Source organism: Venturia canescens, chromosome 8, assembly GCF_019457755.1.
Source record: "Venturia canescens isolate UGA chromosome 8, ASM1945775v1, whole genome shotgun sequence".
In the NCBI taxonomy this organism is placed as follows: Eukaryota; Metazoa; Arthropoda; class Insecta; order Hymenoptera; family Ichneumonidae; genus Venturia; species Venturia canescens.
In genome coordinates, this window is record NC_057428.1 from 19,924,645 (window position 1) to 19,941,193 (window position 16,549).

The following is a 16,549-nucleotide window of genomic DNA, read 5'->3' on the forward strand; positions in this document are numbered from 1 at the left end:
CGTTATCAAGCGTCACGAGCTTCCCACTGTCACTTTTACTGCAATTACCCATCAACTGGCATCCCTCATTCGCGTCGTTCTACTCCATAAAAATTAAATTCTTATGACGAGCTTTATGCGCCGAGGATATTCGGCAGATTGGAAGCTCCGAACGTTTCGGCGGAGCAACATTTTCACGCGGACATCGGCCGGGACAAGTTTTTCATGGAGAAAAAACAAAAATCTTATGAAAAGTGTTTCATAGACGCTGAAAAAGAAAGCGAGAACGAGGCGCGAAGAGTGAAAATTAATTAGAACGGGCTTTGCCCTATTTCTTTGTGGCTCCTCCTCCCGCCCCCGCCTGCCGTTATATACAATCGCCTTTTTTATTCTCTTTTACACTTAAGCATGACCTATCGCCTTAATTTGAATGAAAAGTCGGAGAAAGCAATTAAGCCACGCCACAAAATTTCTCCGCGAATGTGAATCCGCGCGAAACGCCCGGAGAATAGCTGCGATGCTTATATGTATATAAACCGGGACGCGTATATATGTACAGGACGGCTGGCAGCTCTCGGACGAATCCTTACGGAATCCGGGCTACTTCTTTTCCATTAAACTGCTTTCCGTTTGGTCGCCCGACTGGGCACCATTAACCTGCTCGTCCATCCGTTAAAATAGAGTGCGACGCCAGCGGGGAGGGTTTCGGCGAGATGAGTTTATCTATAGAACGATATAAAAAAGGCGGGAGGAAAGTAAAGAGAGAGAGAGAGAGAGAAATGGTCGATCACGATCATATTCACAGAGGGTGGCAAAAAAGATCGCTTCTTCTCGAGGCTTATGCGCGATAACTCTCGAGAAAGAAACTTGAAAAAGTTAGGGAAACTCGCTGGCGAGATTCGCGAGGAGAGAACGTGATACGTGAAACTCGCGCCTCGATGACACTACCAGCTGCTACGTTTCCTTTTTTCTTTCGCATTTCCCCCCCCCCCCCCTCCCCTCCCCTCCCAGAAGATTTGTCGACTCTGTTGAGTCGCAGAGATTCACGTGGTCCCACGAGCTAACAGAGCTGACACACACACACACACACACACGCACGCACAAGAGAAAAAGTAACGTTGTCGAAGGAAGAAAAAAGTAAAAACTTACCTTCGTAGACGGTGAGCTGAGCAGTTGCCGTGACTGGATCCCCGACTCCATTTTCAGCCACGCACTCCCAATTTGTCGAGTCCCTGCCCGATCTCACTGGATTGATCCTGAGCAGAGCTCCGTTCGGATACGTTTGCGTCAAGTATCGTGACTGCGATGCTTCATGGAGCATTAAAGTTATCCAATTAAATGTATCATCCCCGATTCAGCTTGTAGCGAGAGCGGCAAAAGACTCTCGATCGAAATTCAACTTGGATCGCGGAGATCCAAAGTTTCAACAACTCACCAGAAAATTTCTTGCCGTTCTTCCGCCAATGAATTTGAGGCGACGGAGTCCCGTGGGAACTGCAATAAAAACTGGCGATCCCCCCGGCCTTGACCTCCTGCGAACGAGGCCTCACGAGAATCTTCGGTGGACCTGGTGGCACAAATAAACGAGCGAAACGTCACTTCGGTTAATTCGCATCTCGGATTCGCCAACAGATTCTCGCCGTATTTGCGTAATCGCCTGAAAGAAAGTTTCGACAAAGCTTTTTTCGGGCGTCCCAAATGCAAGTTTGTCCTCGCCGAAGATCGGGACTCGATCCCGATCCAGCATCGAGATCGCGATCGAATCCTTCCCACAATCATCACCGATAGTCCTGCTCGCGATCCCGAGCGTTTATTTCTTCTCACGATTGAAAATCGCGCAACGAACCGCGTGAAATTACAAACTGTTATCCACGAGCATGAGTTAATAGCGTTAATTCAAAACTCATCAGAGCGAATGTACGAGCGTGAGAGAAAATCGATGTGAAATGAGTCGCGTGGACGCAAAGTTGTAAAAGTTCGGCGAATGTAATTAGGTACATTGAAAATAGTAGGCCAGATAGTATTATTAATCGGGGATACCGAAACGCGGAGTGTTTAGCCAATCGATTCGGGGCTGCAACTCTATAGAAAATTCGAGCATCGATACACCGAGGCTTGTTGCTGATGCGAGCAAGTGGAAAATGTAACGCGCGACCGCCAATGGGATTTCGGGATTAAGCGAAAAGCATGCTCCCGAAAATGAGGGAAAATTAGCATCCCTCGTAGGAGAGAGAGAGAGAGAGAGAGAGAGAGAGAGAGAGAGAGGACCGTACGAGCTAACGGAATGCCTGGATTGCGGGGCTCTCGTCGTTCTACATTATATACCAGGCGATTATCAACCGGTGATTCATCCGCTAAAGTACTACGAAATATAGAATATTTATTTCGGCGAAGCGGCCGTTCGACGGATCAACCGCACCTGCCGCGGCCGCTCTCCATTATAATTTATCGACGAATTAAAGAGCTTCCACCTATTCGAACGCGAGCTGCGAAAACCCCTGTCGAAAGTTCCGAAAAAACAAGAGTTCCTCGATAATTATATGCTCGCCTTCGTTTAATACGATAATATACGGAATTCAGTTTATCCGTACGGCGCTTCCCAAATAATATGTTCTTCGTTTATAGCTGTAGCGTTTATGAACCGACCCCCGCACGCGTGTGCCCCACGAATGTACACCGTATGTCAAAACTACCTGCTTGCAAGCGAGGAATATTTCCGTAACGCTATAATCAGCAGTTTAAATAAGCTTCATTTTGAATATATTTCGAGAACGAGCTAGCAGCGCATGTGAAATGTTGAAATGCCAAGTTAACCAGATACTGCTTCACTTGCCAAGTATACTCGTTATTTTCATTAGTGCGAGGTATAAGCGAGCCCTTGAACTGAAAGAAGAAACATAATAATCCTTCAGGAGGCTCGCGCGGAGCGTTGCAATAATGAGTGATTAATTAATGAGCGAGTTATCGATCTGTATGGAGCCCAATAATGCGTCGAATTCTGGTCACCGAAGTGGGATCGATTAAAATTTTCCAAGAGATTTTTAGAATAACTAGATAAATTAGGCGTGAGAAGGCAAAAAGGGTTTGTGGAACGTGGCACGTATGCTGAAAAAACGGTGACCGAGCCCTTTCCGTTGAAAAAAGTGAAAAATTTTAATCACACACGAGGCCATAAGAATCCACATTAGTGGGCTCGTAACGGTGGAGCTTGTAAAAAAAACGGTCTGTGGCTCTCGTGACGAGTCGCGGGCTCGAACAAAGGGTGGGCGCGGGACGATCGTAGGATGAAATCAAATTGTTTATACGCAACTGTGCATCCCCCGCAACGGTCTCTGTTAAATCAAAGAATAGGAGTGCCGGGCCGGTGGAGAGAAGTGAAAGAAAAAAATAAAATAGAATAAAATAAAACTGGGGGAAAAAGGGCAGCGCCGAGGCGGGGGCGCAGACAACCGGCCGGCATTAACGGGCCGAGCGTTTGTGCGAGGGGGTTACAAACGTTGGAATACATAGCGAAGGCAGGAGCGCGGGACAAACGGCAAACAGGATGGAAATAATTGCAACGAGCTGCCACACGCGCGGCATTCGGAATCGTGCGTGAGAAAGGAAACGAGCCAACTCCTGCGGGACCAGGAATACATACCTATGCAGGTTTGCACGCGGAGTGGAAGAGAAAAAGACCGCGAGAGAGTTTCGTGCATTAGTGCGAGGCACGCAGACTCGGGCATTGACAGAGAGAGAGAGAGAGAAACTGCTTTCGAAGGGGAAGTAACACACGTGGGCGTGCGAGGCGCCGGGCGCACACGACGAGAGTCCAAAGGGAGCGAGGCATTCAAAAAAAGGCCGTGCGCGTGCCGGAAAGGTATGAGAAGGGTGGCAGCCCAGCGGGGGCGGAGGCGAGCCACGAGTGTTCCAGGGAGTACCGCGGCGAGGAGGGTACGGAGGGGTGCCGGGAAAACCGGCACACAAAGATTAAACGCCGGTGAAAATTAGATTGCGAGTGCGATGCCGAGCCAGAACAAACAGAGCGCGGAGCTGCGTGCAAAATGAATGTCCCGAGTCTCGTTCCGATGTGTGTAAAAGCGTGCTCGTCGAGTGCAACAAGCGCTCTCGGCAGAGACTCGGATCTATACGCGGGCCACTCGCTTCGTCTCTTTTTCTTTAGCTCCCTTCCCATCCTCCTCGAGCTTCCCGGGCCAGACTCTTTCTCGCTTTCTTTTCTCCTCACCCGTACAAATGATATTCGCGACGAGAGATCCGTCCGAGCGATGTTTCATCATTTAGCATCATCCTAACAACGTTATTCATAAGCGCTTGACGCATTCGCACATGCTTTATGCTCGAGACAACAACACCCGGGAAAAGGGGGTTCTCTTTGGTTACTAGTTTACTTTTTAATGGAATTATTGTGCGCACGGTAGACCGGAGACAAGCCTCGTTAATTCGGACGTTCGTGTATTCGGTCGGTGGAAAACGCCTCGTTCCGCAAGGCAAATAAGCTTGCGCGGGTTAAGCTACGCGATTGTGGACTCCGGAGAAAGCGGCCCGAGCGTTTTTTAATCGCGCAGTTTCGCTCGTTATCGATTGAATCATTGAGTTTGTAACGCCCCGGCTTCGTCGCAGTTTGCAATTTCGCGGTGAGGAATTTCACTCGATTCAATCGTCCGGTCTGTCTTCAAATATGCTCCGCTGCTTCGTGCGTCCGGCAGCGAGAAAAAACGGCCCCTCCGCGCGATTATTTATAGCATTGGACCGTACGGAATGGAGAGTAGCTCCGGTATTTGTGTACCAACGGCATATACACCTACCGAGAATTTTCTCACCGCGTTTGCGAGACTTCATTTCGCATGCGGAACAGCCGCCCCCGTTTGCGCGTGTACGAGGGACTCGTTTGATTTTAATCGAAATTCGAGGGCGACGATGGTAAACGATATAGGCTTGTTTTCAGGGGTGGAGAAGGAGAGCGAGAGCAGGATGGACAGCGACGCGGGAGGGAGACGGAGGCGTGAAATATTCGATCGGCAATAGGCTTCGGTTGGCACGAGTCCGCAAGCTCTCTCGCACACGTTGCACCGCAGAGGTGCATTGCTGATTGTAAACGTGGCTATCTCGTCCCCCCTCCCGTTACGTATGATGAGCTCGCTGCGTCAGCAAACTGGGATCGTCTCGGTTGGCTTGCCAGTCATGTGAAACGTGGGACGCGCAATTCGCCGTTTTCGCAACGTCACTGCGAGAGAGTGTGCACTGCGACAGCAGCACTCGATTTATCATAAATAATTGCACTGCTACCTTATTCGTATTTCAGTCGTTGGAGCGGTAACGCGGATCGCTGCTCGAGCGAGTGCAACTTGAATGCGTTGTATACAGGGAGGCGTCATAATGCGAGGCTTGATCGCGCAGTTATACGTCGATTGCCGGAAAGCGAAGGGAGGCGAGAGCAATGCTTATTTGTTAGCGATATGCCCCTGCTATCGGCAACGGAGCTTTGCGACGCGGGCGCGCGCCAACTTACACTCTGGCGTAAATAAAAGGGCGGGCGTGCGGACACATTCACGGATGTGGATATGCACACGCGGAAGGGAAGCCTCCGCTGAACGAGCGCGTCTACTCATATGTCAAACATTCATTTAATTTAAATGGATTTTCGATCCCCGTTAACGCACACAAATCCTCTGCCGCATCTGTTTTTGTACGAATCCCCATATTGTTGTACTCTCCTCTATTGACGATTCAATTAATGCAATCCAATCGGAATACCATTCGGCAAGGAAGCTAATAATTGATCTTGCGCTTGGAGGTACTGCAAGATCGGTGTGTGCGTGTGCCGCGCGCCTCGCGCCCACAGCGGCACAAGCCCAAATCCAAAATGGAATAGAAACGCCAGATGACGCGCGAGAAAACTATAGCTACGATAAACTCGGCAGATAACCGCGTCGATGGGACAGGCCAACACTTCCCACGGAATCATGTCGACTTCGATACGTATGCAAAGCAATTGCGTTTAACCAACTTCTGGTTGAACCTGGAATTTCCATCAGTCAGGTGAGCACTAAAATAAATGTATATGCATACAGATACGTGGACGAGAGAGAGAGAGAGAGAGAGAGAGAGAAAGAGAGGCTCGTGTGGCTTGATAAGCCAGGAGCGGAGGATTGAAGCGGTAGAAGGGTGCGACAGGGGCCGGCCCGTCGAATCATTTTGAATCAACGTGTCTGGTAGCCCGGATAATTCAATTTGAATATGTATTTCAGCATTGTGAGAAATCCCACTCTGGCAGCTTGAAGAGCCTTATGCTACGCGTGGCCGGCTCGATTATTCGTGGCTCCGCCATGCATCTTTTTCATTATGAAGAAACTCACTTTAACTAGCTCTCTGGATTAGCTTTACAAAATAGCTGAAAACAGGAAGAAGAAAAAAGAAAGAATGGAGAAGGGAGAGAGAGAAGAAAAAATGAATTTGTGAGGTTCGATGCTCTGCTGCTCGAGGGAAAAAGTGGAATGTCAGAATCCTGAGCGATGACGAAGCCCGCCCGCGTCGGTCGTGTTTAACGCGGTGTTCGAAACAGGGTGTGTTCTTGCACAACCCCTCGCGGCATTGATACCCCGGAGGCTGTGCCGCGAGCTCTGTGTTTATATAGAACGAGTAAAAAGAGCATTACTGGTTCAGCAACTGGCACGGTGTGATGACGAAGCCAAATGTGCGCGAGCTTCGTATCAAAATATAGGCCTTTCTGCATCGTTCAACCAGAGCCAACACCGACGCCGCGTGCGCGCGCGCGCGCCCGGAGAAATAGCTGCATAGAGTATATAATAGGACAGTCGGGAGCGACGCGAAACAAGAATGCTAGCGGGCCTGCACTCAATTTATGCAGATGTATGCTGGCAATATTCTAAATAAGTAGTCGCGGAGTGCTATAGGAAGGACCGAGCACAGCGAGGAAGAGCCTCCAGGCGAGCTCAGCCGCGACGGCACTATACCACTCGACGTTCGTAATAGCAACAGAGGGAGAGAAAGAGAGGAGGATGGGACAGGTACTTACTACCTATATCCATCCACTCTGGCGGTGAAGATGTATTAGGTACGCGATTTGCCACACCAGGATCTCGCTATTTCTGCAGCTCTAACCATCGCGCAAAGTCCCCAAAGGAATCTACTCCAGAAACGAACAATTCTTATTCCATTTCTCTTTATTTCTCTAATCTTTCTTCCCTTCTCATAGCCGAAGAATAATACAGAAGGAAAAATAAAGTTTGCTCATGGCCCTTCGTCACCTTCTGCTCCTCGCTCACGAATATGTTGCACTCTCACTTGTTGGTACGAAACAAAGCTTTGTACGTTCCAATTATCGCCGCGCCCTCTTTGCCCTCTCGATTATTTGCGCTCGCAATTCTATCGCTCCCACCCCCGTTTTTTCTCGCTTCTTCCATCCCGCTCACTCTCTGTTTCGTCCTCCCACCTACTTTCATCGATCCTCTTATCCGCTTTACTCTCTACGAGTCGCGCAATCCGATTATGAAAGAATTCATGCGAGCTTCGGCAGAAAAATAGCTCCCATAAAATTTTTCGATTTAACACGTATATTAGAGCGCAACGAATTTTTAACTTTATTTTTCATCCCCGCTTTCTTGCAGCCCCTTCTCTGCTGGCTGGAAAAAAATCTCACGCTCGAACGAACGAAGAGAGTGAAAGAGAGAGGGCTTGCCTTGCAATTTATATACTTGCACGTATTCGCATCGAGATTTTGTTTAAATATGACTTTAAACCGGTGATGTATTACGGAATTTGAAGGATATAATGGCCCGGCGCAGCAAAGTTTGTAGATTATGGGAGGATTTCGTGACGTACTCATTTACATCTCATTTCGATGGTAAAGAGCGCTGCGAATGTCCCGAATTTGCGCACGTCGCGTGTCTCTCATTCTCCAATTGTATACTTGCATGTTTATTAAGATTACGATCGGAACAGGACGAATCGGCGAGACAGTTGTAACGTTGAAACACACACACACACACACTCCGAGGACTAAACTTTAAACATTTCTCCAACAGATGAAAGATTATAAATAAAAATATGCCTCGAGTTTTATCGTGTTAGCAAGTGAATTAATAACATTAAGAATTAATGATAGCTTATTATCAATTAGCTATCAAATTACTGATATTTCCCTGTGAATAACGTTACAAATAAATAATATGTAATTAACAGAAACGATATCGTGTTAAACGAGTGACATATATTACATCGGCAGCATCGTGGAAAGTGGCTCATTTCCTGTGGACACTGAGAGCATGAAAAATTCAAGAGGAAATACAGAATAAAATAGTGTACGAAATCACATTACGAAAGAACGAGCTTAAAAATTGAATTTTCTTGTATTTCATCGTATTTTGGTAGTAGCACTTACTTGTCATGTACGTGATGAACTGTGAGTCGCTGATGTTTCCTGAAATGATGAGATTCGAGTTTGCTCGTACGGGTGCCGCGCGACGTTCGAACCCGCCGAAGGCTTTCCAGCCCTGACAGGCCGCAGCTTAATCATCCACGAGGAGAATCTCGCAGTTTCGATGTGGATTTATTCGCGCGGGAGTGGAGCGGAGGGAAGGAAGTTTTCTTTCCGCGTAGCCGAGGCAATAGTGCCAAGATAAAGCATAATGTTGGCTCATTACAGGAGGCCAGGGGTTGGCCAGGGCGAACGCGTATGGTCGGCGAGGGTATCGTGGCGCAATACGTCACGAGTTGCCAGAACAACTGAGGGGCTTGAGACTCGCGGTAATGTGGATCTATTACTCACAGGCTGGAGCTATATGTCTCGTTAGCACGTTGTGCTACCGCAGTATGTCGACTCTCTCTCGCATATGTGCACACGTTTAATTCTCTCGTGCGAATGTCGAGGGCACGCAGCTTCGGCAAGCTTTTACGCGAGGAGGGCATGTTGACCCGGACTCGTCCGAGGGATCCGGACCCTCGAGGAATATTCAACACACAAATTTTCATTTCTGGAGAACACGAAAAGGATCGCGGAGAAAGGCGGCGCTCGGTCTGCCGCAGCAACGCTGTGCCCTGTGACAATAAGTTTAAAAGGAAAAAAGACACGAAAAAATCCAGCGGCTTTCATCCGGACACGGGGAGCGGCAGCGGGCACAGATTTTATGAAGTATAACGCGACGCGAGGAATAATTTATCGCTGTATCTTTCGCCAGCCGGTTGCGGTGCCATCTTGACTATTCACGAACGGGCATACGTGTTGCGGAGCCATTTTACTGGGAATGGCGAGGAAAATTACGGTACTTATCACAGAAGGAGCCGAGGCGTAATGTCCACCTGGAAAGTCGTGGTGCGAATGACGCGGTTCGCTCTCTCCCAGGGAGAGGCGCCTTTGTACGTACCAGCACTTACAGAAAGTGTATAGCCCAAATGGGTATATGCACATTTGCGAGGGCGTATATAGGTGCGCGGACGAGTCCGAGGGGGTGTTGAAAGCTATATGGAGCCCGCGGCGTGATTGCCTCATAAAGTCAAGTGATTGTGATCTGTGGGAGAAGCGTGCTTCGGTGCCTTACCAACGGCGGTAACCAACGTCGCGCGGCGAGCACTTATTTTCCAGCTGGGGAATATTATTTTTTATTCCCAACCGTTCGGACGATGCTTCACTCGACTTTTCTATTGATGCGAAACGCTTATGTTTTTGCTGCTACTTTGGCAGAGCGCGCGCGCGCGCGCGATCGATATGACCGCTCGCTCGTGTATCGCCTGTACAAAGGAGAGCGGATGATGCGCCGGGGGCGAGGTCGAACTTGGAGAGTGGAAAATCACGATTCGTGTCATCTGCTACGAATGCGCCCTCAGAATTTGCCGGGTGTACGCTCGCTGATTTTGTACGCCGAGGTTAACCGGCAGACACAGAGTTTCCCTGTACCCCACACAAATTTGTCCTTCGCTCGGGTGCGGTCTGCTATGCTGATCACTCGACCTTCGCCAAGCCTCTCCGCCTACCTCGAGAGGAACACCAGACCTGAGCTGCTTCCTATTAGGCAGATCTCGTCGAGATGGAGATGCCTCGCTCGCTCGAGAAGGCTTATATTCTCGCATATATATCTGCGCCTGTAATAATCGTCACAAGACTCGCTGCGGTTGCCGCTCGTATGTCATCTTCTCCCTATCTATGCAAACGAACGTCCCTGAAGCTGCTGCGAGACTTGGGTGTGCGGCGTAGCGCCGGCGTACGCTTTTATAAGCCCGGTTTTCCGATGCGATGCTTATTTATGCAAGATGTCAAAGGAGGAGCTTTGGAGTACTGGGGTTTCGAAAGGAATGAAATTTCAAAAGCAATTTAGCGATTTTTACGAACGACGAATTAGCCGATGAATCCTTGGAGCGTCGTTCGACGACACGCCTTGAGGAATCCCGTAATTTGAGCCCATCCGCGCGTGTATGCGATGCTCATAAATAAACTCGCGCGGGCTTCGAGCAGAGATCATGCAAGACGACGGACGAAAGGAAATTACGTGGAAGGAAGCAAGTTTCCGGAGGGTTTCGCACGTTGTGCGATTCGTTTCTGCGGCTGTGCAGATACGAGGGAGGAGGCACGTCGGCAAATTCCACGAGCAGCTTCCGATGCTCGCGTTGTACGGTTCTTCGGAGCCGTGGCTATGGGAAATTGAGCGGAAATGTCGTTTGCTAGGCTCACAGGCCGAGGATTGTACGAGACTGCGGGATAGCGATGTAAAATGATATAAAACCGGATGTTGGTCATCGCTGCGCGGCGAGATATGAAAGCCTCTGCGGGATTGGCTGGTAAACGGCGATTTACGAGCGGAGAGAAGTCGCTTTAGTTCTCTCCTCGACTTGACTAAACTACTCGATTGAAAAGTTACTTGATAAATGTATCAAAGTTCATCCCTCCGCTCGGAGCTGTTTGTGGCCACATTGATATTCGAACTCCACGACGAAACAACCGCGCGATAAGCATCGCACCTGCATTTGATAGAGAATCGAGAAGGGGTTGGACAAAAGTCGCGTTTACCATTTCGAAATGCGCTGTCCCTGAAGAGGGTAACGAGAGATCGCGAATATATTTGGCTAAAAGTTGAGAGTATAAATGTAGATATGCGGAATAACCCGGCGCGACTGCAACAGGATCGTACGCGATTACAGTCTCTATTTAATCGGTCTGGCTGCTCCGAGCTCCGGCGGGGGAGTCTTCTGTGCGAAAGAGAATTCCATCGGACGTATAGAATTGGCACAGTAAAGGACAACGATTTGAACTCGGAGTAGAGAAGGAAAAGCGATTTCAATTGTCGTCGACTGTGGCGAGAGCCCCAGGTTCGGAGGTAGCAACTCGTGCGGACTCGCACAGAGTCTAACCCTCGCAGACTCACCGCCGTCAGGACCGCTAAGAGGGTGGAATTGATTAAATAATTGGCCCCTTAGATTGGGCTCTAGTTTCTGGAATGAATACGCTGGCGCAGCGCCAACGACCAAGCCCCCGAGTCCTTCGGAGCAGAGAACGATCCCGCGCCAGAATGGGCCTTTAGCCCCTCCGGCGTCTACTCCGGTTTCACGCGCTATGAACAAAGTGGCGCGAGAGCCACAGGCTGGGGGCACTAGACGGCTTAATAATGGCTTTGATTGGGGAAAGAGGGCTGAAAATGTGCTTGTCGAAGCCGAGTATTACGAGGGAGCGATCGAGGCCCCCGGTCTAGGCGCCTTTTCTCTCGGGACTTTCTCAAGAAGAGGCGGAAGCAGAAAAACAAGAAGAGAAACGCGCGAGTGAAGAAATAAAACGAGCTCTTCTGACAAATCAACTATCGACCGCTTCATCCTTCCTTCATAATTATTGAAATTCCGTTCAAGTCAGAAATAGAATTTAGAAGTTCACCGAACGAATCTCGTTGGGGAAGAATTTATCGAGGGCTATTATCGAGGCACGAATTCCCGCCATTTGCGTTTCGTATGTTTTCATTCGTCTCTTCGCAACGGGAGCAAAATACGCGACATCGAAATATTTGCTTCCCAAGATTTTCAACACTGCTGTCCCCTCGTCAAAATGGGAACGAAACTTTTTTCTCCAGCCCCGTTCCGCCGAGTTTCGCGAGTGGACAAAAATAGAGTTGGATGAACTGGTCACAGACACGAGTTACATTCGCCGCAATCAGAGGAACAATTTCAGCTGCACCCGAGGCAGTTTTGTGGCGAAGCAAACTTTGATACCCCGAGTTAATAATAAGGAAAATTCACAAGATTGTACTCCGAGGGTTTTCGACTGACCTCGATCCCTCGTAGCTTTATTTCCCGAGGTTTCGCCCCGCGCCCGGCGAGAACTTGTAAAGCATTCAGCTCGGAATTTTCCGTTTTTTCTTGCTCCTCCAATAGGGACTTTCAACCCGGACTAAGTAATGACCGTGAGTTCTCGCACTTTGTCGAACTACTCGCGCCGTGCTCATCAAGTTTTGAGAAAAGTACACGAAATTGTTTTTCCTCCCGCAGTTGGAAGAAAGATGACTAAAAAAAAACGATGCGACGAAAAAAAATAAAAATCGTGAATCCAGTGTCTGGGAACGGAGGCAAAAAATGCGTCAAGAATAGCTCGCTCGTAGGAATATTCGGTCCCTCGTTCCTCGCTCATTTGAATAGCACACTCGGCATATTTTCCCAGACTCCAACCCAGTCAGCAGTTAATTCAATGCGTCATTTTTACGAGTCCATATTCCGTGCCATTGGTCCACCTAGCACTGAATCATTCCGGGCCAACGGTCACCGAACCGAGCGCGGAACACCTCCAGAGGTTTGTGGTATCATTAAGGCCAAAGGTATGTAAGTTTCGCGTTATAATACCGGCGCCCGGCCAGTGTGGCGAGTCCTCGGCAATGATCCTTCGCATAACGCGTGTATTGTAGTCCATGCGCCGCGTTTGATGGCCGCGCGTACACGGCCTCGGACGGGTGTTGTACTCGGGGGGAACGAAGGTAATATACGAGGGAGAATGCACTCAGCGGAGCGAGCGAGAGAGAGAGAGAGAAGGCGACAGTACATGAGCCAGTTTATAGCGATCATCATGTATTTTGCCCGGAGATTGTATCGGTGCGAATGCACGCGGTAGGAAGCGGCGGAGTAGCAGCAGGAGCGTCGGTGCGCTGTAACGGGGTCGTAATGACGAAAGGCATGAATTGACTATTTGACCCAAGGCATTGGTTTCCGCGATGATGATGCCGGGAACAATAATTGGCGGCGGGTGTCATGTAGCCATTCAGTGAAGCGCACCATCAACCAGCCGCCGGTCTTTGGCCGGAGTGTTTCATAGTTTCTCTTCGAGGGAGAGTGCGCGTACTCAATGCGTGTTCCGTAGATCCGAGAATTTCGCAGATACCGCGCGTGTGTGTGGTTTTCGAGGTCTGCGACCGCAATTCATCTCGCTGAATTTTCCATCAACTGGATGGAACGAATAATGAAGAGGCGTGGAGAGCTCGGCGGCGAGAATCGATCGAATGGAAAGGGAATAGCGCAGTGCGCGTTAATGGAAAGCGAAAAATCTCGCTGCCCTCAAAAACTTGCGGAGAGACGGAGATTTGATTAAAGTCGAGTCGAGGAATCTTCGAGAAAATAGGGATTCTTTTGACGTGATCCCCCAGCATTTAGTGGACGCTTGAGTGACGTAGCAATAACTCCGAACGCAAAGGGCTTCTCGCAGGAAGAGGCGGACAAATAGAGGGGACCCGAAAGCCGCGAGTTCCGCGTGACGCCGCCTGCGGGTAATGGCCCGCTCGTGTTTCGAAATACAGTCGTTATATGCAAGGATTGCTAGCCGGGCTCGTTGGATCGCCGAGGGCCGAGCTCTCCGCTGTCTCTGCAGGAATAACTGTAAGTCTTTGACACCACGCCCCGCACTTTTGTCCACGAGTCTCCTTATTTACAGATTCAAGTTTCGCTTAGCCCGCTGCGAGAGTCACGAGGGAAAAAAGTTGCGAGGAGTAAGCGCAACGAGTTTCCGGGACCGCTTACGGATCGGCGTCATCCCCGGGCGCCGCGCATTGACGTAGCAATGTCTTTGACGCTAATCGGGGAGAAAGACGCTTACGGTAAATCACGCGCATGAAAAGCCCGTTCGAGCCTCGCACACCCTTTCAAACCCCGCGAAACGGTCATTCAATGAGCTGCTCTTTGAAAGTGCGACCGTTTGAAGAGAGTCCGAGGGCTGTGCGAGCCCTCGGAACGAGCGCGAAAGCCCCGATTCCCGGTTGTTACACTCGACGTAGAGTTTTATTCAACATTTATTTATTTTCGTTTGGCGTTTTCTTTTTTCCTCCTCTTTTTTTCTTCTCGTAGCGATCGCGCAGCACGGTAACGGCGGGGACTTGTAGAAGATTGCAGGGAGACCGGGCGCGCATAGCAATTGGTGTTACTATCGTCTGCAGGCTGTAGGTACACATAGCGTGTTCGAGTCTTTAAGAAAAGTGGTGCGTGATGTTGGCTAAATCCGCTGGGAATGAGGAGCAAGCGAGAGGTAGAGAGAGAGAGAGAGAGAGCAGCGAATGAGGGGGAATCGAGGTGAGGATTGAAAGTGGTAGCATGCGGGAAGCAGCGAGAGTGGCACACCATGGGCCACGGGAGTGTGTTAGGGAAAGAAGAACGAGAGAGAGAGCGAAAGGGAGGGAAGGCTTGGCAGGAGGGAGGGGGTCGGACCGCGAGCGGATCGATGTACACGCGAGCTAGTTCACCCGCGACTCGAGACTCTCTACGCTCTGTATACATATTTGCAAGTGAGGTCGGCGACGTACAAGCCCGGTAATAGAGGATCCGCTTCTTCGCGTGTTCGCCGAAGTAGTACTCCTGAGAAAAACAATGGCAGAGTTCTCGAGAGTCGGGCGCGCGGGGTGATCGGTGCTTACATTGACTCGCGTAAGAAATCATTATAATCGACGTGTGTCTACGGCCGCCTCATTTTTCATGCTTCGTAACCCCCGGCCCATTTTCATTGGGAAAAGGGAATTAAGCGGTAACGACTTATTCTTGGCTTCTTACGGAGGCTTTTTTCGTGTTTCAGCGAGAATCATTGCACGCGCTGGAAATATAACGGGCAATAAATTTTCATTTATGGCTCCTAATGAAGTGGGCCCTTCGGAGTAGAAGAAAACACGAATTCAGCTTTTCCCCGAAGCTCCCACTCCCCATCTAATTTCTAACTTTTTGACGTAAATGCTGATTATTAAATAGAGGGGAGGTTGTTTGCTGAACGCTTTTGTGTTGGGCTCTGACGCCCGGTGCACCGAAGAAGAGAGGTTTAGGGCATGCGAAACTGGATGCCGAGTAAATGTGCGGGGAAAATGTTTGTACGTGAAACTCTCGTCGAGGATGGTCCAGCCCGCCCCCCGCAGAGGGGTTAACCGAGCTAAAGGCTCTCCGGCAGAAACAGCGCGGGGGAGAGTGCGGCAAGCTCGGGTTTAATACAGTACACGCTACTAGGATAGGCTTTATGATGACGAAGAGCACCTGCGGGACGTGAGCTTGCAATTTCCGTGTACAGCGCGCTGGACTGCACCTGTTTCGCCCCAACGCCCCACTACACAGCTATCCAGACACCGCATACCTCACGGTCAATCCTCCCCCGTGCTTTGTATGCGATAAATATAAATACCTATACGAATTCTGTGAGCTGCTCGCACGAGCGGTACGATGAAACTTATGGATCGAGAGGTGCTGGATCGCGCGGATGGTAATTTCATTAGAACTCCGAGATATCTCGTTACGGAAACAATGCTCTGGCGGTTGCGGGAGGCTCGGGCGAGTTTTTATCGCTTCGACAATCAATGCTCGGACGAAACTACGGCGAACATGGCACTCGAGAGTCCTCCAAGATCGTCGGGCTTTGAATTCCTAACTCGCTGGACTCGCCATGTGAATCACATTACAAAGGATCGTCCCCGAGGCTTTCCGAGGATGTTTCATCCCCCGACGATCGGTGTTACGATCACCCATTTTGAATATAAACGTCGAGTCAAGGGCGGACGAAGGAAATGAATGAAACTCGCGGTCGTGCCCGGTGAAACAAGAATACCGCCCGAGTCCGTGTGGTGTCCAAAGGAAAAAGAGGGCGAATTACCGCGGATGAAGAACTAAAAGCAAGAGCAGAGGCCTGTCGGCGAGAAAAATCTGGTCGGCCTCACCCTCGAATTTCCGGAAAACAGGGAAAAGTTGGTAATTAAAGCTCCACCGGGGCGCGGAAGAGGAGTAAACGCGCGGGCGCGTAAGAGCATCGCGAGGGAACGAAGGGGCATTGGAACGAGCGCTGGGGAACGGGATCAGTCAAGGGAGCGGGAGGGCGGGGGCTAGTTCATAGTACCCGGGAACGAAAGTAGTAGGGAGAGTCGTAAGGAGGTGGGGCCGGGATAGAGAGAACGTTGGCTTCTGCCAAAGAGAACTTGCCTCAGGAAAATGCATGGAAATGTATTCCCAAGAGGGATAGAGGGACAGGAGAATCTCGGGACGCGCAGAATGCTCAGAGTTACAGGCCAAAGCGACGGGGGAGCGGGGCGCGGGCGTTGAAGATATTATAAGGGTTGAAAAGCCGGCGCCACGC

The 16,549-nt window shown here is 49.9% G+C and overlaps 1 protein-coding gene across 12 annotated transcripts in view; it reads right to left on the minus strand.

The window, feature by feature from the left end:
* The window catches only part of Lar (tyrosine-protein phosphatase Lar), a 181,452-nt gene that overhangs the window by 75,652 nt on the left and 89,251 nt on the right, over positions 1-16,549 (minus strand). For 10 of the 12 annotated variants that reach the window (XM_043426845.1, XM_043426846.1, XM_043426847.1 and 7 more), the window contains exons 4-6: positions 8,381-8,419; positions 1,415-1,546; positions 1,129-1,287 (exon numbers count right to left, since the gene is read on the minus strand). In XM_043426845.1, the coding sequence (XP_043282780.1) occupies positions 1,129-1,287; positions 1,415-1,546; positions 8,381-8,419 (330 nt within the window). The remainder of the gene's footprint in view (positions 1-1,128; positions 1,288-1,414; positions 1,547-8,380; positions 8,420-16,549) is intronic. The other 2 variants (XM_043426852.1, XM_043426851.1) reach the window with 1 other exon arrangement.